The sequence below is a fragment of the Rhamphochromis sp. 'chilingali' genome (genome assembly GCF_963969265.1).
Source record: "Rhamphochromis sp. 'chilingali' genome assembly, chromosome: 5".
Lineage (NCBI taxonomy): Eukaryota > Metazoa > Chordata > Actinopteri > Cichliformes > Cichlidae > Rhamphochromis > Rhamphochromis sp. 'chilingali'.
In genome coordinates this window covers 26810867-26837489 of record NC_137932.1, presented here as the reverse complement: position 1 = coordinate 26837489, position 26623 = coordinate 26810867, and the positions used below count along the sequence as shown (strand labels likewise).

Sequence of the window (26623 nt, the reverse complement as noted above, 5' to 3'; positions counted from 1 at the left end):
GGGTGCTGTTGCAACTATAATAAATACAGTTTAAAGAGGTAGGGATGTTGGTTGCATTAAAGTATACATAGAAATACAGTTTATAAATAAAGTGTAATGTCCATGTGTGTTGGCAGTGCAGTTGAGGGTGGAGGTAGGGCAGTTGAGGGTGGAGGTAGGGCAGTTGAGGGTGGAGGTAGGGCAGTTGAACCAGAGTGTGGTGCAACAGTAAGTCAGAAGGCTCTCGATGGTGGAGTGGTAGAAGTTTACTAGCAGTCTCTGGGGTAACTGGGCCTGACGCAGTTTCCTGAGAAAGTACAGCCTTTGTTGTGCTGTCCCTACCTGGTGGGAAATGTTTGTGGACCAGGTAACGTCGGCCGAGATGTGGACTCCGAGGAACTTAAAGTTTTTTAGAGTGCTCAGATCGCTTTGTTCTTCTGAAGTCCTTGGTCTTGGCTGTATTCAGATGCAGGTTGTTGTTTTCACACCATTGCTTCAGATGCTGAACCTCCTCTCTGTAGGCTGATTCATTGTTGTTGTCAAACACTCATGGGTGAAAAGTGCGTATAAGAGGGGACTGAGGACACACCCCTGTGGGACACCTACGTGCAGAGTGAGGGTGGAGGAGGTGTGCGCTCCCATTCTGACGTCCTGGGGTCTGTTGCTCAGTAAGTCCAAGTCCAGCTGCACAGTGAGCTGCTGAGTCCTAAGTTGCTTAGTTTATTAACCAGTTTGTGGGATTGAACTGTATTGAAGGCAGAGCTGAAATCCACAAATAGCATTCTCACATAGGTGTTACTACTGTCTAGATGTGTGAGGGTTGAGTGAAGAGCTGTTATTATGGCATCCTCTGTCGACCTGTTTGCCCTGTATGCAAACTATAGATCGAGGTTTGCAGGGATGGCAGCTTTAATGTGTGTCATGATGAGTTGCTTTAAAGCCCGGCTGTCAGCAGCGCTGCAGTGTGATGAGATATTAGACAAATGCAAACAGCTGAGCAAACAGAGCTGGCCTTCTGAAGTTCTCAAAAGCATTTCCATTTTCATCGATAAATACTTCAGCAGTAGCTACTACACCACCTCCTCTCCCTGTAAATCCTGTCGTGGCTGTCCTCTGACGGGTGGAGCTATGCGGCTGCTGTCCCTGCGCTTCAGAGGAGAACAACTTTTTAATTTATGCTCTCAGCGACGTATATGTGTGTGTGTGCATGTGTGTGTGTGTGTGTATGCAGGCTCCAACACTGCTTCCTTTCACCGTGAAACATGTTATTTCCTTTCCGCTCGTCATCTCATTACTCCTGCCCAGCGATCACTCCGAGCCTGAACAACGCAGAGAAACCAATCTGATGATGCATGAAACACTCCTTTAATTATCTCCTAACGGCCTAATTCTCTGTGAAATCTTCTGCCCTCTGACTCACTTCAACCCGCCGTGATGAGATAAAGCAGAGAGTTATCTGTGCTTTGAATCCAAGGTCAGCTCCGTCTGGAAACAAACAAGAAAACGCCAGAACCACGATGCGTTTGGGGACGTAAACCAAAGCTGACAGCCACATCTCCCTGCGGGCGCAACAGGGACTAATGGGCTTCTGAAGTGAAATTCAATTTGCCCACGACATTTATAAACCACATAAAGCAGCGTAACATCCAATAAAGTGTATGAGCTGGACCGCAGGCAGGTATGAGAGAAGCTTGGATTTTCAGATAAGTGCGAATAAAGTTAAAATGTAGTCTTAGATCGATACAACAAGCAGGATCTTGCTCTGTAGAGCTTGGCACGTGAACTCCTCTAAAATCCAGTAAACCCACATTTCCAGTTGTCTGAGAACTGGCAGACTGATAAAAGGCTTTTGATATTGAATGACGTTCATCAGTCTTGCAGTGGTCATCACTCTGCTGATCAGAGTTCGTCTAGTGGACAAACTCGTACTTGTTGTTTCATTTGGGACCTGTGAGAGTTTATCAATTCTCATTCACACCTATCACCTTTTTAATCACACTGCACCTCGCCAAGGTGCTCATTTTACAGACCTTTCAAGTCCATTTTTGGGGGGTACAGTACTGTGCAAAAGTCTTGAACCACCATGATTTCTTTATATTTTGCAAGAAAAACAGAAACAGGCGCAGCAATTATTGAAACATGGAAACACAACCAATCAGATGCTTTTCACATGTTACTGCATAGTGGATTCAAATCTGATGGTACTTTTCATGTGTTCATGATTCATCAGTTTATCAAAGAGCTCCAACACCACTGACTGACATGCAGCTGAAACCATGACAGGGCCTCCACCTTGTCTCACAGACGGCTGTAGACTCTCACCGTTGGACCTCACTTTAGTTTTAGCCGCCAAAAACCTGTTGTTTGGTCGTTTTTGATTGGATGTGACACAGTAAAAAATGATGAGCTGGGAGTGACAGAGTGCTCTCACTAATGTGATAACCTGCTACATATACTGTGACACTGCAGGGGCTCTTATGAAATAATTGTTTTATGACCCACACCTCTGTCTAAAATCTCACTCTGTGCGGGTGACAGGTTTGAGTCCGGGCATCGCACCTGCTGGATCTTCATTTGGTTTTGAGGTATGTTAAACAGGTTATGAATCGATCATGTGCTTGGTGGTTAAATGTTAATGGAAAGTGTGGGAAATGTATGAATTGATGCTGTGTCATATGTCACACTCTGCGAGCCGTGCACACGAGGCCATCTGTATGTGAAAAAGTGGATTCTTTTTAATCCAGCTTACATTTCACTTGATGAGATGAAGGCAGCGCTGAGCGCTGAGTGAGTCAGAGAGAAAGTGAAAGTGAACAGAGGGAAACACCAGCGTTTGCTTTAGAAGTGGCCGTCAGTCCAAACTGGGATCATAAATTGCCACTTGAACAGATGAATGAAGTCAACTTTCAGCTCAAATATGCTGCTACTTACAACTTATTCTGGTTTTAATTATTCACTGTGAGCTCAGAACAGATGGTTAGTTTTACATCAGCATCCTAATATTCTGCACAGCACTTTTATTTTTCACCACTTTCTTTGCTTTTAGTGTCCAAAATTTACTCTGAGACATTAAAAAGTTTCATTCGAAGCCGTGAGGCGGTGTCACAGTTCTGCAGAACTGTGACTTGCTTTTGCTCTAGCATCACCGTTAGAACTTTTTCTATCAGCCTCGGCTGATTTACTGCCACTTAACTAATGATAGATTTAGATACACAAAAGCAGCATCGAGGTCGACAGTAAGCACGTTCAGGCCCTCATTCACAGACAGTTAGTGCCTCTTTAACCAAGCATGACTGATCTTTGCAGGGGTGTTTTCAGGATCTTAGGTTTATGCATATAATGCAATTGGTCTGACACTTAAACATGCAGGGTGGTGTTAAATAATTTAAATCAAATCACCATGTTCTCCCAAACATAACCAATAGATGAAAAGAGAAACATGGAAGGAAGAAAACAAACTGCATGAGGTGAGCCATAGTCTTCTGGTTCACCCTGTGATGCATCCATCATTCCAGTCCCACTGAAATGAGGTGCATCACAAGTCATTTAAAAAGCTTTAATGGTAAACTAGTCTCTCAGGGAAATCTAGGAAAATATTTCTGTGCTCTTCATCAGCATCATGAGCTTGACTTGCAGTTTCAGCAACCTGTGTTTTAACTGCTATGCATTTGGTCTGATCACGCTGTGTGTGCATATGTGATGCTTTTAAAGACCCGAGCCAACAGCAGAAACTGAAGCACAAACAGAAATACTTCTGCTCTGATTGAAGGTCACGGATCTCGAGTACATGCGTGTCTGTGTGTGCTTGTCTTGTACAGTCAAGGTAAAGGTCAGTACTTTATGTGAAATGCATGGGACCAGATCAAGTCTGCAGAATGGTAATGCAGCTGGAATCCTCTTTAAATCCATTTGACCTTTGCATGCAAACTCAGAAGAAGAAAGGAAACAGGAGCAGATGTACATTAATACAGCATCAGGCTGTCGGAGGAGGTCTGTCTTCACTCTCTGTTTATCTGTTGACTTTGGTGTTTGCATGTTTTGTGGATCCATCCAACATTAATAATCAAAAGGAAAGAAAAGGATTTCCAACACCTTGCTTCAGCCTCTGTTTTTTTCTGTGTAAACTTTGGTAAATGTTTCTGAAGCTGTGCTCATGCTTTCCCAAAGGTACCTGAAGCTATCCACACAGCTGTTCCCGATATCTGCAGGATATCTACAGATGTCTACAGAAGCGTGCAGGAGGCCAAATATGCACGAGTCAAGGAAGACTGAGATCTTGTTGCACTGTTCATTGAGTATCACAGGCCTCAGTCACACAGGCAAGGAGACCTATCTGTCTCCAACCATCGACTGTAATGGAAAGACGCGTGTTTGCCTGACTATCCTGCAGTCGTTGTATGAAACTGGTTGCAAAGAGGCATGCACTGCTACACTGGAAGCCTCCCTGTGACTGCTGCCATCCCTAACAGATTGCTACAACTGCCAGACTTTCTGTAGGCCTTCGTGACTGAGGCACTGAATGGTGATTATACTCTGTTGTAGATGCAGACAGTTCACCTGAGGAGCAGAGCTGCTCTCTGGACAAGTCTGTGTAGCTGCAAAAAACTGATAGGCACGTGGACATCCACTCGTTGTTTGATGATGACCTCAGCAGACCCAAAGATGCAACTACCTGATTGTACCTTCATCCTACTATGGTTTATGGGTTTGTACCATCTATCACACCAGCATTGTACACTTTAGAGGGACTGCTTAACTACTTAACGAACTTATCACGTTTTTTTTAATTCAACCTAAATATAGAAGCAATAATGGTGATAAAATAAGTAAAATCTATAATTTGGCTATACACAGACTCCAGTTACTGCACTTTAAATCTAAAAGTAATGGCATAAATAATGTGGTCCAATAATAATAATCCATCCATCCATCCATCCATCCATCCATCCATCTGTCCAATAATAAGCTCTATGAGGTCCATTTGTGTAGAATTTGCCTATAGGGACAGAGTGAAGCAGACGGCAGATTTTATATGAAATCTATGAATATTTTAGGTCCTAGAAATGGTTGTCATGCAGTATGGGTGTTTTCTGATGTGATTAATAATTTCCTAAAACGCGTGGGTACAAAAATGGTTTAGTTTAGGTTTGGAGAATGTGGTGATCATCTCACTGACCACAGATCGCTCTGTTTTGGATATTCTCTTTAAAAAACTGTTGAAACAACTGAAGGTGACTTGGACTAAATGAATGAATAATTTCCTTCGATGACGTGAAAGGAAGCCTCTGTAATCAGAAGCCCTGCAGGGGCTCCTGTTCCCGTTTATTTACCAGCAGACGCGGTCGTCGTCCCTCTGAAACACCATGATATCAGCATGTTAACTGGAAACTCATTTCCTGATCGCACAGCTGCGAGTAGCGATCCAGCTGTGTGTCTGACCCTGATGACCTCTAATGAGCCCCTAACGAGCCTAAAGGCCACTAACGAGCTCATAATGGCTCCTAACTCGCCTGAAGGTCCTTGAAGAGGATAACAAGCCTAATGCATAATTAGCATGGTGATTGGAGTGGCTATTGGAGCCTAGATCGTTTCCCGTCAAGATGATGCACAGAAGTACCCCCTTCAATCCTCAAACCTATGAGGCGATCGGTGCCGGGGGCCCAAACTCTTCAACAGAAAGCTGGTCAGAGGCTGTAAAGCTCTGAACATCGCAGTATGTGAGAACACATTAAAAACTAGTTGTTTTTTTTCCCTCAGCCTGTCTGTTGCCAACACTCAGAGGCAGAAACCTTTGCTGGTTTTAGGTCCTCATTATCAGGCAACCTTTCATTTAGCATGGACGATTGAAGAAATGTCAAGGCTTCACCGAGCAGCCATCCACAGAGCTCTGTGTACATCCAACCCTACCAAACGTCCATGCACTCCTGCAGGAACGTCTTTGACATCTGACTGGTTTACAGAGCTCTCAGGGTCCCCCCCCTTTAGCACATAAATGTGAAGTTCTGTGGTGGATTTTGGAGAAACTATACCATGTGTCAGCTGGAAATGCAGAGTGTGCATGCATAATAGTTCACAGGTGTTCACCTGGCAGGTCAGCCTCCTCATTTTTTGTCATGTACACAAGCAAATTCCATAACGTTGGAACTAGAAATCCTCTGAGTGGGAAAAAAAAAGTTTTTTTCAGGTCTGACCCTCATAAAAAATGGAGAGATCGCTGACCTTCAGCAGGACAGCCATGACAGAATATTAGACTTGATGTTTAGCTGTGTTTTCAAATGCACACAGGGAGCTGGATTTCATGCATTTATGAAGTTTTATATAAGAAACTGAACCTCAGAGGAAATCCATCTGTGAGCAGAAACAATGAACTCCCATAGCCATTGAATCTAATGCTGAATGTAATGGTAAAAACTACCCCGCCCCTTTCTAAACAGTGAACACTGGGGGGGGGGGGGGGGGGGGGGGAATGGGGTGCTAGGGCACCGTTTCCTCCCTCCAGGAATTCCTAGCAAGCTTTTGCAGTCTCTCTTTGGTGGTCCTGTAACTTAAACTCAGTACTTAAACCATGATGGGACTAATTAACGTGTAACAACATCAGCCTGATTCAGCACTGAGGGGCAAATGAGGACTGTGTCACGAGGTTTGGCTCCAGTAATGATGCAGTGATAATTACAGCACGAGAAAAAGCTCATCTATGAAAATATTAAGAAAGCTGCTTGAAAACTAACCATGGTGCAGTTTTCCAGTTTGATTCCAGGAGGAATTCTGGATTCCAAAGAATCCTTTATTAGATGCTGTGCAGCCCTTACATAGAGGCGCCATCAATAAACAAGCTTTCGTTTTTGTGTGTAGACAGAAGATGATGGTCTGTGTTTCTTGGTGAGCGCGTGACTCTGAGCTGAAAATAAGGAGCAGCAAATGCAGAAGTCAGGAATCAAATGTCATAGCCTCCTGATAACAGAGAGCAGCCCCTGCAGCCCAGGAGGATGGGTTTGTGTGATCAAGGATTGGCAGGGAAAGAAATCAAAGCTAAGCTGAAGAGGAAGAAAGTATTTCTTTCACCCTTTGTTTGTGGATTTGATTTTTCTTTCAACCGCCTGCCACCGAAGCACCGGCAGCAGGAGTCCTGAAAAGTGGAATTAAAAAACAACGAGAAAATCTGCTGATCTGATTTGTGACGTGATCATAAAATCATCTGATGAAGTGGGTCAACAGTATCACGTAACTTATTCTGAAGGGTAAAAGGTCTCAGGAGAGCAAAATGCTGCTGAAGTGGAGTATTTAAGAAGTGATTAAAGTGATCTTCAGCTTGCAAGAGAAATCTTTTTCTTCCAGCCATTTCACCCAAAAAATACTCCCCCCCCCCCCCCCCAAAAAAAAGGAAAAAAAAGAAAATGTAAATAAAATTTTAATTTAAAATGTAAAACTAAAATTTCCTCCTCAGCAGACCTCCTTCCTTGTTGAGTCATTATGAGCAGAAATCCTTTTTTTCTCCTGAATTGTTGTGTTATATGTATCACATATTTCATTGTCTATCCTTTTTTGCTACTTAGCCTGACCTGTCTCCCCAATGTAAAGTTTGTATATTGTATGTATGGTCGACTAGGTCTGTCATCTCAGTTGCAGGCAACTGCAACCGACAAATAAAGCTTATCCTTATCCATCACTTCACATCCATCCAGAGATGCACGAATGAAAGTCTGACATCTTATTTTTAACCTGCCACCAGGAGGCAGATCACCTACTAATCAGAAGGTTGTTGATTCGATCCCTGGCTGCTCGAGTCTGCGTGCCGTATATCCTTGGGCAAGATACTAACCCCAGGACTAAACTAAAAGCTTAGTCAGTACAACATCTACGCGTGAGCTGCCTTCTTGTTGTGACTCGTGGCTCAGCATACATATCAGTTTGTATACGTATTTGCCTACGCAGGGCACTTTCAAACTTACCCTACCATGCTTGTGTGCAGTTGTCCAAAACCCCAGCAGCCTGTAGCTCAGTGTGGACTACGCTATGTGCAGCTTAATGCTGACTGGTTGAAAAGTGGGCTGAAACAAGGACGCGAGCAATGGCAGCCCTAAAAAAAGAAAAAAAATGCCTTTAAAATGGAGGACAGATGATCGATTGGGAGCCGAACGGGAGGTTTTAAATCTGTCTGATGTCTTTTTGAACTTCTGAGCAGCTGACAAGGACATGCAGCTGGACCAAAAACCCACAGCTGGTCAACAACTGTGTTGCTGAATAATGACATTTCTGGGGGAGGACCCATGCTGGCTTGACTGATTTATTTTTTAAGGTGTTGCTTTCTTCGCTTCTCTCAAAGGGCCTTTACACTTTTCCCCCTTCTCTCTGAGGCTGCCCGAGTCAAAACAACAATTTATTTATTTTCCAGTCCACGTCTTCAGTCTTCCTCTGCTGACTGTAAAACTATTGACAGTTTTATTTCGGTGTCAGTGAAAGCACCTTTTCTTTAGCTTTGGTCCTTCACAGCACCTCGAACCGCAAAGCCCGAACTGCAGACTGCTCTCACAGAAGCCAGGTCACGCGACTCGCCGCACTAAACTCAACAAGCATTTCCAGTTGTGTAAATGTGTCTGAAGAGGATGATTTACTGTTGTGTGAGGACAAATTCACACAGCAGCTGGTCAGTGTATGCAGCCGCAGGATGACTCACGACTGACCAGCATTGTGGTTTTATCAGCGGGGCGGCAAAGTCCAGGAAATTGCCTCCTTCACACGCTGAGAGTGTTGGAGGTATTCTGGGATGCAATTATAGCTTCATAACAAATCCTTAAAAAAAAACATAACTTGTGGATGTTCTTGGTGTAGTTGCTGTAGTAACTTGTGTTTTGGTAGGAGGGGCCATGTAAAGGCCATGTATGGATGTCAAGAACTGTTAATGGAACAAAGAACCGTGTATCTGCTGCAGAGACACAGAAGAGCTTCAGGTGACGTTTATGGTCCTCGGCGGTCAGCAGATGAAGTCGTGCGAGAACAAACAGAATGATTTCAAAGTCAAAGCTTGGCGCTCAGAGTCGACCATAATTGTGTTTTTAGTGTCATTCAGGCATGGAAGTGTTCATTTTAAGTCCATCATGCTGCAGACAGAAGGTGTGCTCATCCTGCTGAGAAAGGATCTATTTTTAAAACTTGAACTTTAAGGGAAAGTGTCAAGTCTTCGAAGTCTGGAGCTGTGTGTATCGGTTATATTCAGAGCCAAACATTTCCTCTAAAATCTACTCATGACCCTCAAAGCTTTTAGTTAACCCTCCTGCCTTCTTGGGACCTTTTTGTGCCACTGCTATGTGTTAAATGGCTGCCATTTCCACTGTGTTCAGCGGAATATAACCAAACTTGCCACAGGATAGTTTTTACCTGTCAATGTTAATATTCCAGTGTGAATTCCTTAAATCAGCCTAAAATGGCTGAGCAGCAGAAATCCCCACACCCATCACCCTGGGGACCATTTTCTGCCCATTGACTTCCATTATAAACGCTATTTTTCAACCCCAAATTATCATCATATGATTTTATTTTTTCTTCTTTTCTTGGATGTCAATGAAGACTCAGGGCCTTGAAGTTTTAATTTTTAAATTGCAAAAAAAATGCAAAAAAAATAATGGCAGGTCAAAATGTATGTTGGTGCCAATCTTTGGTCCATCTAAAGGCCTACTTATAATGACAATCACATATTACTTCAACTGGTTTTTTGTGGAAATATTTAGTTTCGTTTTTTGGTTTTTGGGGCTTATAACACAGGGCGCTCATGTAATAACACTGGGATTTGAAGGGTTAAAACAACGAAAATATAATTAAAACTTTACATGAATATTTCAGGGAGAAGTAGTTTTACAAGGTTGGCTAATTTAAAGTGGAATAAAATATGGATATATGGTCTTTTTATGGCGTGGCTGAGAATGGTCCCTAGGGTGATAGGTGTGAGTTTTTTAAAGGATGGCAGGAGGGTTAAGAGATTAAATTATTTTTGTGGGGCATGACTTGAAGAAAAACTGTTTTATCATATGTCTTTGGGGACCATAGGGACTAAGTAAAGCACTATACGAATACAGGCCATTTACCATTTATCATATGTCTGCACTTTGAAAGGGCGCAGATTGGGATTGCTCAGTGTTGTTTAATTAGGAATCTGAAGGTAAGATTAAACGTGCTGGTGTCCTGTGGCTTTGAGATACATTTCTGAGGGGCTTCTGAGAAACAAATCGCAGAGGAGTTGCCTTTTTGTTGAATGTTTGTGACACAACTGCCACAGATGAAAGGAGCAGTCGTCATTGTTTCAGCATGATTATCACCCATATTAACCTAAGAGAAATCTGAAATCATGTCATATATAGCATTATGTCATTTACATGTAATTTTGTGATTATGTATAATTTTCCAGTCTTGCAAGCCCATAATCTTGATTGTGAATAATGACCTCTGGACAGATGAATCATGTGTGTGGTCGCAGTTATAGCAGACATGTTTGGCAGCTGACCCCTTTTTACTTTAACTCCAGCTTCAGAATTGCTATTCTAATCACAGGCATGTGATGTCACAGCATGCATCCAGAGGGAAAAAGACGTTGGGAAAGTACAGACGTAGCTCATCCCACAGTGAGAGAAACAGTAGTGAAGCGTATGTATTCAGTAGATGGATGTCAAATAAAGCACTTTCAACCAGGAGTCAGGGCTTTGGGCCCAAGTGAGACCAACAGTTAGTTATCCATCGTTACCTTTAGAAGTTGTTGACTTCCTTTTCTTCCACTTGTCTCATTCAGGGTCGTGGAAGGGTTGGATACAACCCCAGCTGCCATAGGGCAAGAGGCGGGTTACACCCTGGACAGGTCGTCAGTCTGTCAAAGGGCTAACTCAAAGACAGGCCACCATTCACAGTCTTTTCAAGCTGTTAGCGGATATTTTGTGTTTTTTCTGTCAGAAAACTTCTCCCTCGTGCAGTTGTTTCGCAGCCTCACAGCAGAAAATCTATTCATGCAAGAACCTCGTAGCACCTGCAGTGGTGGAAATGTTCTGGTTTCAAGTTGCTTTGCTCCCTGAGGGACCGAGCTTTGAATTCTCCATCATAACAAAGTGCTTGAAGAAAGTGTGGAGCCATCTCTTCAAAAGCTGAACTAGAAGTATAACATCTTGGTTTTTAACTGACTTTAAAAATTATTAACATATTTTATTCTGAATTTACTGGTATTTAAATAATTTTTAGGTTCTCTTCTAAATTTAGCTAATTTCTAAGAGAATATTTTAAATATATATATTTTAGTCTATTCTTAAAATATTCTTGAGAGCTTGTCAGTGTTTATTTCCTACATTTTTCCTTTCGTATATTCATAACAGGTTTATTTTAATGTGTCCTGTTACTGAATCTGTTCTGAAATAAGACTTAACTGTATGAGTGATAGGGGAAAAGGTAAAACTCTAGAACTGGAGTGCTTTCTCTGGTTAATGACGTTTGGTGACAAACAGCTTTATAAAATAGGAAAAAAAGGTCACATGACTACTCTTATCTAAAACGCTGCAGTCCAAAGTCAGATGATTTTGATTGGCCAGATATCTTAAATATAACCTTTCCCTGCTTCTATCAGCAGTCACATTGGTACTAATGACTGGACTCCACTGGCTCTGGTGACAGCCTTACACGCTCTGGCATGATAGGCTGTCACACATGAAGACTTGAAAATGAGTGGGAGGAGACTTTGACAGATGATGTGACATTCTTCTCTCCTTCTCCATACTTTCTCTGCCCAGTTCATCTTGGTTTCATCTCTCCAAAGATTTTTTCTCCCTCCAAGTCCACTCTGGCCTAGGAGGTGCAATGAGATGTTCAGCCTATGTAGCGGCAACAAATAAAAACTTGACAAGATTAGCTTGTCAACATTTTGCTTCGTATGTGCCATCTCCTCTGTTAGTTGTGAGAATGCTAAAATACAGTATCCACGCACAACCGTGGAGATGTTTAGCTGATTACAGAATCCATCTGTGGAGGGAAGGTAGAAATGAGCCAAGTAACAGTCAGCCAGCAAGAGAAAATCTGGCTGCTGGACAGACTTGTTGAAAATCTGTTTGCTTCACAGTGTGATGCACTGAGCGCCTCTCAAGTCATTTCTCAACTTGAAACTGCACCACCACACTGCTCTTACCAACAACAGCTTCCTGACGTAAATGAATGTGAAGCATTGTGTCAATCTCAATAGATTAAAGTTTAGAATAACATGAAGCAGGTATGAATCCAGCAGGTGTGATGAATGAAGGGTTTCAGAAGCAGAAGGTCGCTGGTAGCGTGAGAGTCTCTTCAGACTTGTTCTGTATAAACAACTGAGATAAATGCTGAAGGTTCCCACTCAGTTTGTTTTTATCTTCTAAAGCAGAAATTAAATCAGACATTGTTGATATTGTACTCTGCAGTGGAGTTGACTCATAATTACACAACCTGTTTTCCTGGAAATTACATTGTGGTGTTTTGGTCTGTGTTTGAGGGACACATAACTGCTCTCTGGAGATTTTTCAAAAAGTTTATTCCAAAAGGTTTCAGTAAGTTAACAAACACAGTTCTCACTACAGTTGCTTTATTGGTGTCTTGTTCTCTGACATTTTAGACGTTGATGGGGTTTCTTTACTTGAATGACTGAGCATGCAACAGTCAATCCTTCTTTAAAGGTTTAGGAAAAGATGATTTACCACTAAAAGCTCTGTTTTATTGGTTTTATGGACGATGACCCCTGTCAGAGGATAACCTAGAAAAATATGTAGTCCAGCCACTAAATATACTTATTTTTAATTAGAGTGATCTGATCCCAACAAACTAAATCTGCAGAAGCACGGCAGTTTTGGTGGGATGTGTTAATAGAGAGAGGAAATGAAACAAATAAACTATGTTAAAACACTGCACTGATAATGAAGCCACTCTTCTGTCTAGTAATTATCTTTTTGCATCAGCATGGATATATCCATAGATCTTCACATCTCTTTGAGTCACAGTATACTTGTGAGACTCAGGTGAAACTATCATATTCTCCTCTGCATGAAACTGAAAAATAACACCAGCAGAAACTCTGAGAATCATCTTTAGCTGAGTTGAACTTTGCTGCAGGTGACCTGTGATGACAGCTTCTGTTGTTCACAGTCACTGGATAAAAGCCAGACTTTAGAAAAGCATCTGTCCTGCTGGGATGATGTTGTGAATTGCAGGTTGAGGGCCCAAACTCAGGACTCTAAAAGTCAGGCAGAAAGTAACAAAAAATGGACCTTTTATTAAGTTGATGGAAAGTCAAGCAACAAGGAAAAATCTAGCATTTCAGTGATTAGCCAGGCCGCCGATGAAGGCAGGTAAACAGATGCTCTGACAAAGAACAAGAAGAGACAGGACTATTTATACACTCTGAGGGCTAATCAGGAGAGTTGAAAACAGCAGGGAAACAAGGGGCAACTGAACACAATCAAGGAAATGAATAGATAGAAAGTAAAAATCAAGACAGGGCATGGGAGAAATTGACAACAAGTAAAAGTAAGTAAAACAGGAAATAAGAGGACCAAACTTAACAAGGACAAGAAAACTCAGACACAATACACAGAGAGCCACGGGAACGCTGGAATAACAACTGAGGACATAGAGCTGTCGCTATAGAGCCAGCATTACTCAAATAATGGTAATTATTCAAGAAACATGAGGTCTTACTCTTGAAAACAGAAATTGAAAAACCTAAATGGAAGCTAATCCTGAAAAGCAGAATAAGGAACAAAATACAAAGACCGTCCCACATGAAGACTTGAAAACGAGTGGGAGGAGACTTCAGAACGGAAATCAAAAACCAAACATGATTTAATTTTGGCTGATCTCACATTGACGATCTGACATGCCCGGAAAGCTTCCAGATGGGTCTCACGCTGATTTCTGGCACCGAATACTTTGTGATTTCATGTTGGATGTCAAACTTGCCCTGAGACAAGAAATAAAGATTTTAGATTCAATTTCACATCCTAACAGAGCACACGGCGTCTGCGTATATGGCCCAAAAATGTTGTATTTGGACACCCAAATTAAGACTTTCAAAAAAGGGCAACTTGTGTCACGATCTACCCTGAGAGCAGAAGATGATTCTCTCACTTCTTCTCACACTAAAACTATGTTTTCTGTTTGGGTTACATCTGTGCACCCCCATTTTAACCATCCTAAATACATCTGCATCATCTTGTACTTTATATCCATTTTTTGCCATCCAGCTTATTCAGCCTGGGGACACAGCTTTAAACTCTGAGCTCCTATATGACATAAATAAAAAATAAATGATTGCATTAATAAAACATGAAGTGCGCTACAGTGATATGATGTAAGATTTATGGGTGAGTGTGAGGTCCATGAATGAATCTTTGTGCAGACCAGTCCAAAATCCCCCTGAGCCCGTCTGTCAGTCACTGAATGTACAGCAGGGGAGAGAGACCAGGTTTGAGTCCTGAATATGAAACTGTACCGAGTCACAACGCAAATCTGTGACATGCTGGACGGGGTCACAGTGACACCAGCTCTGGAAAAAGTCTGCTTTTTATTAACATTCTGACAGTTTAACACAAGCAACAGCAGGACAGAGACTTAGTGCAGCATCTTTGTAGAGATGATTTTGTACAGAAGCAGGAGAGAGTCCCCCCCCCCCCCCCCCCCCCCCCCCCCCCGGACAGATTTTAACTGCAGAGAGGAGCCAAAAAGTTTTCTTTCATACTCCTGCTCCTGTCTTGAGAGAAGAGAGGAATGAAACCAGAAAGGCCAAAAATCCATATCGAAATAAAACTGAAAAACGATACTTTAGCGGTGAGCGCAGAGCAGCTCGGCAGGGAATAAAATGAATGGCATCCATAAACCAGTGCTTTTGTAAAACAAGGGAATCCATTTCTTTACATGCTGTGGATGATGCTGACCTGACAAACACATTTAATTCTTTTTTTCCTCATTTTTAAAAAGATCCGACTTCTTAAATAATGTTTCCAGGCTGAGGGAGCCTCTCACACCTCGAATGAGTCATAATCATAAAAGATGAGGTTGTTCATGATTGATGTCAGATTAGATCCACTGCAGTTTGTTTGTCATTCTAGACAGAGCACATAAGCATCTTGGAAAACCAAAATCTCACATGAGCATTTTGATTTGCAGATAAAGCCCCTGTGGATCGAATATATTACACTTTTTAACTGATAGCATTCAGCAGGTTTCTGTAACTGATTGTCTGTGGCTTTCCACAAGCCTGTGTTCCTTCTCCTCTGCCTCTATCATCTACACCAGGGGTGGGGAACTCCAGGCCTCAAGGGCCGGTGTCCTGCAGATTTTAGATGTGTCCTTGATCCAACACAGCTGATTTAAATGGCTAAATGACCTCCTCAGCATGCCTTGAAGTTCTCCAGAGGCTTGGTAATGAACTAATATTTTGATTCAGGAGTGTTGACCCAGGGTGTTGTTTAAAAACCTGCAGGACACTGGCTCTTGAGGCCTGGAGGTCCCAACCCCTGATCTACACGGATAGCTACAAACTTGTGGGAGCCAAGTTAAGATAGTTCATATGTTTTAGTATTTATATTTCGCTGTTGTTAAGCTTGTTTGTGTAATTAATAATTTAGGAAGTAAATGCATGTTTATGGTGGAACTAAAATTATTTTATTGCTGTGTTGGTTTGGTTACGTAGTACCATGATTACATGTGCCTTAAAGACTCGTGCTTATAGTAAAATCCGGGCATCACGGATGTATGCAAATTAGGGCATGTGGTGCGGGAGGGGGGAGAGAGAAAAAGAGTTAACACGGCATAAGCTATAGGCGGCAGCAGGGTAGAACAGAGCCACACGGTTTTCCTACCGTAGTAGGTTATTTTGTTGAGGATAAGTTAAACCTGACCACTCCTGTAAGATGCAAACTGTGGAAAAAATTTTTTGTTACATCTTTTCACATCGGAGTCCCGTGGAGTTCTTTTTCCTCTTCAAACTGACGTACGCGAGTGAAGCACGGGAAAACTGGTCTCACGGCTTATACAAAACTTCTTGGCCATTTTCTGATGGCCATGCAGTCTCCTCTTCAGGGTTCACCGTGAGGTCATAGTGGTGTTCTGCCTGCACTGCTCAGGTGGTGTAATGAAAACTTGTTGACCTTAATGTGATTAATACTAAGAAAATAATCAATGATTTCCAGAATGACAGCAGTACGCCAAAAGCTGGAATCATACACCGCGGAAAAGTCTAAATTGCGGATACTCGGAAATAAATATCAGTGTAAATCCGATGCAGACAAAGTCAGTGATTAAACAAGGAAAACAAAGAATTTACTTGTTGCACACTATTTCTTACCATTTCTAAAAATATCTTGTGTCATTTCTTTATTATTTTACAGAAAGTCTTTTAACATTTTCTTTCATGTGCTGCAGTGGGCTTTCTGTGAAGGACAGGGATAGCTCAGTAGGTAAAGTGTCCCTGTTTTATTTTGTCCCCCTGTCTTGTTAGATTCTGTTCAGCTGTGTCTCATTTTCCCCAGTGTGTCCTTTCTTTCTAACTACCTCATGTGTGTATTTAATGCCTCAGTTTTCCAAAGGTCTTTGTTTTTCTTCATGGTGCACTCCTCTGGGGGTGTTTCTTTTGGCTCAAAAGATGCATGTCTGGCTCAGTTTTGCTTTGTATTTTCTGTGAGTTCTAGCAATTAAGCTATCCTTTCCTGTCTGCTACATAGCGTATCATGACAAAAATCTCTTATTTTACTTTTGCTAAGGTCTAAGGTTTGAGCTAACAGGTGCGGCTGTTTAATTTAGCTAATTGAAGTCACTGTACTGTATTAATGCTGTTTGTTTGGCAAATACTGCTTGCTGGAGTTTTAATGAGTGAATTTTCTGGATGTTATTTCTGTTACGTAGCATTAATGTGCCAGTGTCTGTCTGTATGATGCAAGTGTTCAGTTGATAGATATTGCTAACCAACCTTGCTAATATTCCAGACTGATTTGAGGCAAACTGGTTCACAGGTTCAACATTTTAGCCCTATAGTTTTAGGCAGGACTCAGACATGCTTTAGAAGTTATCAGTAAAATCTGAAAATCGTTTCTAAAAACCTACAGGAAATGTGTGGCATGAACTGCAGTATTGTAACCTCAAGAAAATAAAAGCTGACTCTTTTCACCTTGGTGGGTTAAAGCAACTTATCGATAATGTTTTTTAATTGGAGGAAGGAAGACAGAGCAGCTCCTTTCAGGTCAAATGAAACTATTAAAAAAATTGTTATTTAACTTTATGCTATCAAACTAGTGGACAAGGGTGGTCTTAATGGGACAGATCAAAGTGACATCTGATATAACCTCTAAATGCCTCAGACAGCATTTCACAATTTCTTTTCACTATTTCAGCAGGTGATAATCCAGGGACAAGCTAAAACAAAAGGATCCCTTTGTCCTCTGCATAGCAGGGAATGCGATGGGATGTTAGATCAATTTCCAAAGACAACTAGTGTCAAGAGAAATCAAAATAATCAATCAAAAATTGAACCTTGGGGTACACCACAGATTTCAGATAATGATGAAAATTAAAACCAACTCAGTGTGGCAAAGTTAATGCAAACCTGTGCTTCAAGAAGGGCTATCAAAATAGCATCATCAACACATGTTAAAAACAAAAAAGTTTAACTTTGATGCAGAGAAAGCACAGAACGTGGTGATATAAAGTGGAACTTCTTCCACTTCTTGTTTCTCTGTAGATGTGTTTTGCTTATTTGTATTTTCCCCACCTAAAGTCAGCAGTCTCATAGAACTCTATCAAAACTAACAGCCGTCCTCATCCAGCTAGAGAGAAATAACGCATGGCTGTTGGTCACTGGTATAAATTGCTGTGTCCCGTACAAACTGGATCCGCCTTCTTCAAAAGACTGGTTAAATATTGTTGGAGAAATCTATGCAATGGAAAAAATGACTTACATTTTCAGATTAAAGGAAGATATTTTCGTTGCTAAGTGGGAGAAGTGGACATTTTATGGCACCAAGAAAAAGAACAAAACATTTAAGGTCTATAACTCTGTATATCTATTGATGCATGCCCGTATAAAAGTACGTATATAAGCTGGAGTATGTATGCTGCGGAGTAAAGGCAGGCATGCATACGGTAGTTGATTAGAATTGGCACCCACACCTTTTGTTTGCTTTAGTTCTGTTTGTTTTGACTGTGTGCTTGCATGGTTATTTCTCCTGTAATGCAATACATGTTTATGTTTAAACTGTGACAAAACTATCAATAAAAATTACAGTGTCAAAAAAAAAATTGCTGTGTCCCTGTCAGCTGAATGACTGATCTGCTTGGCCTAATGAGGAATTTAAAATTCAGCTCCACGATTACACATAAAGAATAATTGTGATTAGTGTGACAAAGTACTATTGCGTCCCCTCCCCTGCCACCCGATGGATGATGTGGTTTCTCATTAAGTAACAAAGAGACTGGAGCCACTAATGCCAGCAAAAGAAAATGATGTGGTTATTAAATGATTTATGTTTGCATTCAGTGCGAAAATATGAAGTGTGATCAATGGTTAATGCAGTAATGATTTTTAGTCTTTGCACAGTGGCAGGACCTTGATGTCTAATTTGAAATTGTGTTTTCATAGAAATAGTTAAATAGTTTTTTTTAGTATTCTGTTCATTTTGCAGAATAATACAAAATCATTTCAGGGCTGAATCCTTCAGTCCCTCGCATCCACTGTTGGACTTCCTCCTCACGGCCACAGGTTGGACTAAACTGCTTCTACTGCACAGGGAAGCAATACACCATTGGAGGTGTACTCTTCAGACCTGCTGCAAAGTGCTTCACCTGTGTTTGTATGAGTTTGATGAAGACTAACAGGGTCGGGGGTACCGCTTACCTTCAGCAATGAGCCCATTTTTTTTCAGCATTGTTTGCTTCAATAGAGGGAGACTCTTTACAGGCACCGCACGGAGGAAGTATGCGTCATTGTGCTTGCATTAGCTCTGTTTCCAGCTGTTTTATGACCATTTTCAAATAGAATATGAAAGACGTTTTAATGCTTTGCTGATGTGGAAAAGCTGGAATATCTTGATAAGCATAAAAACAAAAGTTACAAGATTTGTGTTGAGCACATGTTTTCTTTAAGTGATCTCTTCTTGTGGAAGGTTTTAATGTCACACAAGGAGCATCATCAACAGTTTATCTGATGCACATATGAAAGTAGCGGATAGAGAATATAAATACATTTAAATGAAAAAGCATTGTGTTTATTGTCCTTTTTCTTTAGCCTTCATTACATGTTTAGCTATAACACTCTGATTAAACATACCAAGGAAAGAAATACACTCTTTGTTGAACATATTTTAACATTTTAACTGTCTCTAATGGGTGTGGTGTTAATGCTCCTATGTGTTTGTTGCTTGTGTTTGCTTTTGATTGTGATGCACTCTTTGTCTTTAAGTGTCAAGTTCTTAGTGTGTCTCTATTCTGTCATTTTGCCTATGTTAAGTGTTTTCATGTGTCTGCACTGTCCTGGTTAGTTATAGTTCCTCACTTCCTGTTTTGTTTTGGTAGTCTTTTGAGCTCCTGTGTGGATTTTCTTTAGCTGATTGTTCACTCAGTACTGTGAGTTCATATTTGTCTTCATTCATGATTTGTAACTCTGAGCCTAGGTGTTGTAGCACTAACGGGTCTAATCTTGTTGCCCTTATTGGAACACAGTTTTACTCTTGATTTTGGTGTTGCATTCTAAAACAGATTGTTAGTAATTGTAAAGTGTGCCTGATATGAGACCTGACCATCCTCAGCATTATAATGATGAGGTCTAACAATATTGCAGTGGCTAATCTTAATTATCACTATGAGTTCTTTCTGATGAATATGTTCTCATCAAAGAGGTTGAAGAGGTAAATACTGATGTGTAGAAAGTGTGAAATGTAAAAAAATAAAGTATATATATCTATATATCTATATCTATCTGAGGGTTGTAAATATTTAGAAGTGAACAGTAGGTCAAATTATATTATTTGCATCTTAGACTGATAAGAGTTCATTTCATTGTTCAGATGAGGTGCATCTCTCTTAACGTTATTATCTTCCAGTTTCACTGGGATGTTAATCTGTCTGTGCAGTGCAGTCATCAAATGCATGACAGCGGCAGATAGGAAGTTGAAACTACTTATAAAAACAGGTAGAAATGACCGAGGGGCAAAGTGAGTGGATGAGCTTCAGTCAGTGTGAGAGTGGCAGGAATCAGAAGGGAGTGGAGCAAAAGGGCAGGAGAAAAGTCAAGAAACAGGCAGGGAGGCAAAACCTGGCAGCTGATCAGAGAGGAAAGGACACCGAAGCTGCAGCAGGTATATGATAACAGAGAGCCAGGAGTATGTGATTATCATTGAGATAATGCTGTCAGACACCAGAAGCCAATGAAAACGCCTGCAGATGTCTCACATTGTCCTTTGGAAGTTGGATAAAATGAACACCAACTTAAACATTTGACATCATTCCTCCAACCAGCAGCTACACAGCAAACAGAGTTAACCCCTGAATTATTTAGTTGATGTTTACAGTCATTTAAATAAATTCCCACCCTTCAAACAAGCCTTAAAGTATGAATATTTTAACTGTTATGACTACAAAAGCAAATCTCCATGTTTCTTCATCCCTGTGTGCAGAGACTGAGACATACAGCTATGTGAAAACAGTTTTCAGTTTCTTTGTCTCTGTGTAGACAAAGAAACCCTTACTGTAAGGAGGGAGCAAATACCTGTAAATGCATTTGGTTAGTTGATCCTTAACAGGCATAAGTAAAACTGTAAATGTTTTTGCAGTTTGCTGATCTGGAGTGTTTAGGTGTGTTTTAACATAATGCCACAGAAAAGTGAGCTTGAATTCATCCACAGTGATGTGATGGACTGAAAATCACACAGAAAACAAATCTAAAAGTTATTGATGCTAAACATAAATCTACAAATGACTGAAAATGTTGTGTTCTGCAGTCTTGAGACTGAAGAAGTCACTTGGATGAGAGACAAAATGTTTCTCCCGCTGAAAATGCTACGTCCAGATGAACAGAATCAACTTTGTGCGATTTCCTTAGCTGGATGGCTGGGCATGTTACAATTACATGGACAATTACTGCATCATTGGAATGAGGGGAGTTTGGAAGGTGTGAGGAATCAGGTAGCTGAAAATGGGAAGAATGAAAAGACTGGAGAAGAGCAGTGAGGGAGCGAGCTACTTGTGGAGAAAGTGTAAGACTTTAAGTTTGCTGCTGTTACCCTGATGTTTCATCAGTGTCCACAATGAAGAGCAGCTTGTGCCCGTTTTAAAGTGTGAACTGGGCTGTAAATGTTTTTCTTTCACATAAGATTTTAAATAAGTTAACTGTTTTTGTTACCTGGGTACATGTAAAGTGTTTTATCATGTTCTTATTGTTTTATTCCATAAACGTTTTACTGACATTTCCCCCCATCCCTTGCAGGTATAAGGCCATAGTAAACCCCATGGACATCCAGACATCCAGCGCTGTCTTCTGGACGTGTCTGAAAGCTGTTTCTATCTGGCTGCTTTCCGTCCTGCTGGCTGTTCCTGAGGCTATTTTCTCCCAAGTCGTCTCCATGCAGGTACCATAACGTACATCAACTCCTGCAAACAGTACTAGTATTATAAGTTTCAAGTTTTATTGTCATATACGGATAAACAGTGTAGCCACATTTACCCGTAACGAAATTCTTTGGCTCATTCTCCTCAGCTTTACATGAACAAGGCGACAACAACTACAACTACAGCAACAAATAACAAAATACTAAACTATAAAATATTAAGAGAATTTAAGACAGTTATTTGGTATTTACATTTTGTGAAAAAAAACTTGCGCAGTGAGGATTTTAAAGTGGTTAAAGTGACAGTGTGTGTAGAGTCCAGTAGTTGTAGTGAGTGTGTAATAGTGTGTGCAGAATGTCAGCAGTCCAAAAGCCTGATGGCTTGTGGGTAGAAACTATCTCTGTGTCTGCTAGTGCGGGTCTGAATGCTCCTGAACCACCACCTATCATCATCAATTTCAGGAGCGGGACCACGCCTCATTCACGCCCCTTCCGGCCTCAGGCTATATATATATTCATGCCCCCCCTTTTTTTTCCCTTCTCTTCTCATTTTCCTTCTTTCACTTCTCGTTAATACATAGAGTTTGACAGACCACGTGACTTTCGCGCATTGCATGCCGGGAACTCGTGGCAAAACAATCCAAGTACCGCATCAAACGCAAGCATTTGCAGCACCGCAAAACGTTCATTCTCCGGTTCCAATACCTTCTTGCTTTATCTTTGTGCCCCAAAAAAGTTATGTACACAACAAAGGAGAACAATGCCGGTCCGTACAAAGACAGACTTTATGAAAAGTCAAAGAAAAGATACGAGGAAAAAATCAATCGAGTGAAAGGGTTAGACCCGTACGAGCACACAGAGTGGACAAAATACGTTAGCGTGCTGCCCAACTTTCACCACACTCATATTTATAATTATACGGTTCTTGGAGTGAGTGCATACACTCATTGTCATGGTGAATTGGATTAAAGGACTCAGGTGCGAGACTCCTTGCAGAATGACAGTGGATTTATTTACAGTGAAAAGGTGAGTTAACAGTTCAAGTCTATAATCCAAAAAGGGCAGTGCAGTGATACGGCGACCTCTCCTCACGGTGACAGTGCAGTAATAATCCACAACAACTCCTGGTGCCGGCTCCTCCTCCAATCCTTGAACCCTGGAGGCAGATGAGAAAAAACACACGCTCAATAACGAAAACGTCCTCTCCTTCACAAACCGGGTATGCTAATCATGACTACGCTACCCGGTTTAGTTCAACGTTCCAGCGTTGGTTGTGACTCAACCGCCCCGTTAAATAGGTCTGCGCTGGCAAGGTAATTCTGCACAGGTGCGATGATTCTAGCTTAGGACACTGGTCCGGACCGGTTTCACCTGGGAAACATGAAACACATTATGAATCCTCATGTTGCGAGGAAGGGCCAAACGAACAGACACCGGATTCAACACAGCTTGGATCGAAAAGGGCCCAATAAAACGCGGGGCCAACTTCTTGGATTCAGTTCGTAAGGGAATATACCTGGAAGAGAGCCACACCTGCTGTCCAACACGATAGGCAGGGGCCGGAGTGCGGCGACGATCGGCCAACCTCTTATTCTGCGCCGTCGTCCTCAACAGAGCCGCCCTGGTGGCGCGCCACGCCCGCCTGCAGCGTCTCATATGATGCTGAACAGAGGGAACGGCCAGCTCACCTTCAGTGATGGCAAGTAATGGTGGCTGGTACCCCAGCGACGCTTCAAACGGAGACACACCAGTGGCTGCCGACGTGCTGGAATTGTGGGCGTACTCAATCCAAGCCAACTGGTCACTCCAGGTGGATTGGTTCGAGGAAACCACACAGCGTAACATGGTTTCCAACTCCTGATTCGCCCTCTCCGCCTGACCATTCGTCTGAGGATGAAAACCTGAAGACAAACTCACACAGGCCCCTAGTCCTGAACAAAACGCCCTCCAGACCCGGGAAGTAAACTGGGGGCCCCGATCAGAAACAATGTCTTGTGGAATCCCATGTAACCGAAAAACATGCTCGGTAAGGAGCCGAGCCGTCTCTAAGGCAGTCGGGAGTTTGGGCAACGCCACAAAGTGCGCCGCCTTGGAAAAACGATCTACAACAGTTAGTATGGTCGTGTTACCTGATGACGACGGTAGACCAGTGACAAAATCCAAAGCAACATGTGACCAGGGGCGCTTGGGGACTGGCAGAAGGTGCAAGAGACCGGCCTGGGGGGCACTGGGGGTCTTATTGCGAGCGCAGGTAGGGCAGGCCGCAACGTAGTCCCGAACATCCCTGAGAAGAGAGGGCCACCAAAACAAACGTCGCAGGAAACTCACGGTGCGGTTCTTACCAGGGTGGCAGGAGAACTTTGCTGTATGGGCCCAGTGTATAACCTTGCCCCGGACCGTTGTGGGGACGAACAGTCGTCCGTCAGGGCCCGTCCCTGGGTCCGGCTCCTGTTGCTGGGCCTCTTTAACCATCCTCTCGATCTCCCATGTGATAGCTCCCACGATGCATGTGGCGGGCAGAATGGGTCTCTGCTTCTCTCCGTCATCCGTGTGTGGTGCAAATTGGCGTGAGAGAGCATCGGGTTTCGTGTTGCGTGATCCTGGTCTGTAGGTTATAGTGATATTGAAACATGTAAAGAACAGGGCCCACCTGGCTTGACGTGCGTTAAGACGCTTAGCTGCCTGGATATACGCCAAGTTCTTATGGTCCGTCCAAACCACAACGGGGTGTTCACTTCCCTCCAACCAGTGCCTCCATTCCTCCAGGGCCAGCTTGATGGCGAGGAGCTCCCGATCGCCCACGTCGTAATTCTGTTCCGCTTGGGTCAGCCGTCGAGAGAAGTAGGCACATGGATGCAGCTTGCCACCCACCCGCTGGGAGAGAACGGCCCCCACCCCCGAATCCGATGCGTCCACCTCCACCACAAATGGTCGGGTGAGGTAAGCCTGGATCAAAATGGGAGCAGAGGAAAACAGTTGTTTCAAACGAGCAAATGCCTGCTGCGTGGAACTAGACCATAGAAAGGGCAGTTTGGGAGAAGTGAGTTGTGTGAGGGGAGAAACCACCTGGCTAAAGTTCCTGATGAACCTCCTGTAAAAGTTGGCGAACCCAATAAACCTTTGCAGTTCTCGACGCGTCTTGGGTTCGGGCCACTCCACCACTGCCTTCACCTTAGCAGGATCGGCTCGTAGCCGCCCCTCCTCCACAATAAACCCCAAAAACGGCACAGACTGAACATGAAACTGGCATTTCTCACCCTTGACGAAAAGTCGATTTTCCAGCAGACGCTGCAGCACCAGTCGCACCTGTTTCACATGTTCGGCTCGAGTCTTAGAGAAGATGAGAATGTCGTCTAAATAGACAAACACAAAATGATTAATAAAGTCACGCAGCACATCATTAACCATTGCTTGGAAGACAGCGGGGGCGTTGGTGAGTCCGAATGGCATGACCAGATATTCGAAGTGCCCCAAATGGGTGTTAAACGCCGTCTTCCATTCATCCCCCTCACGAACACGAACCAGGTGGTATGCATTACGGAGATCGAGTTTGGAGAAGATAGTCGCCCCTTGGAGTAGTTCAAACGCTGAGACAAGAAGAGGGAGGGGATATCTGTTCTTGACGGTGATCTTGTTCAGGCCCCGAAAATCAATACAGGGGCGGAGAGACCTGTCCTTCTTCTGTACAAAGAAGAATCCAGCCCCCAGAGGGGATGTAGATGGGCGAATTAAGCCGGCAGCGAGAGAGTCTGTAATGTAGCGCTCCATCGTCTCACGTTCAGGCTTTGAGATGCTGTAAAGCCGGCTGGTGGGTAATGGGGCGCCAGGGTGCAGATCTATCCCGCAATCATGACACTCATGAAGTTTAGTAACTTCAGGTCACTGCAACAAGCCCAGGTACAGTTTACCGACGGATGGGACAGGACCTTGAAATGCACCGTGTAGAACGAAAGACCATCGTACATATCATAAGTTTACCAGTCTCACAAATCGTCTTCATAAATACACATTCGTTAACCGTTTATTAATAGGACCTTTGAGCTCAATGGTAATTAATTAGTAGTGGAAATAATTTCTGGTACGTGTTACAGAAATGTAGCAGTGACAATAATATTGTATGCTGTAATCGCACTGGGCAATTAGTGATACAAAACAACTGTTTTATCCTGTGAATAAAAGTATATGTTTTTGTCAATGTACCATAATAACAGAAGCGAAACACAATATTGTGTCAGGACAATTCACTATTTATGCACAATAAACAAAGGAGCATAATGCGACAATTTCTGTTCAGCGCCAGACTTGCTTGTAACCTATATCACCAATTATGTTAAGAAAAATGACGTATTAACTAGGGGTGCAACGATACACAAAATTCACGGTTCGGTTCGGTTCGATACTTTGGTGTCACGGTTCGATATTTTTTCGATACAAAAAAAAATGTTCATGCCTTTTTAATTTGTCATTTATTAAAATTATAAATATATATTTTAACTCAAAAGTACAGTTTTTAAATTTAACCCTAACCCTTGTGCGTGTTTTTTATTTTGACAGCGAATGCGCACCTGCGGACCACTTATGTGCAGCCCTGGTTATTTAGCTCATCATATTGCAGCCACAGAAATTCTTTTGTCCATGAAACCATAAAGCTGCACTTTCTTTTTGCCTTATAGTCTGATTTGTCATAACTTCTCCGTTTTGTGGTAAGCTTTTCTTTGGCTGTCACTTCTTCACCCTGACCTGTCTTATTTGGCTCAGCAGAACTGAAATATATATCTGTCTGTGAAGGTTCTCAGTCATCCAGGTCATCGTAGTCAAATATAAATCCTGCTGCTTTTACACATGCACTCACATAAGCTCAGCGATTCTCTGCGCGATCAACCTCTCACATGTTTAAGCTTGCTGCGGGAGATTTCACTTGTCATGTTTGCACAGTAAGCTAACGATTGATAAGACGATGTCAGAGGAATTGGTGCACAAATTATCATCACTCACAGATCAGTGCTGTCGCTCTCTATACACAGTTCGCACGATTGCAAAGTGAAAGCAAAAAAAACAAGCGC

General features: G+C 42.3%; 1 protein-coding gene across 1 annotated transcript in view; it reads left to right on the top strand.

Moving 5' to 3' along the window:
* nmbr (neuromedin B receptor) overlaps positions 1–26623 on the top strand; it is a 76328-nt gene that overhangs the window by 6520 nt on the left and 43185 nt on the right. The window contains exon 2 of the mRNA XM_080882443.1: positions 21440–21581. Coding sequence (XP_080738569.1) covers positions 21440–21581 — 142 coding nt within the window. The remainder of the gene's footprint in view (positions 1–21439; positions 21582–26623) is intronic.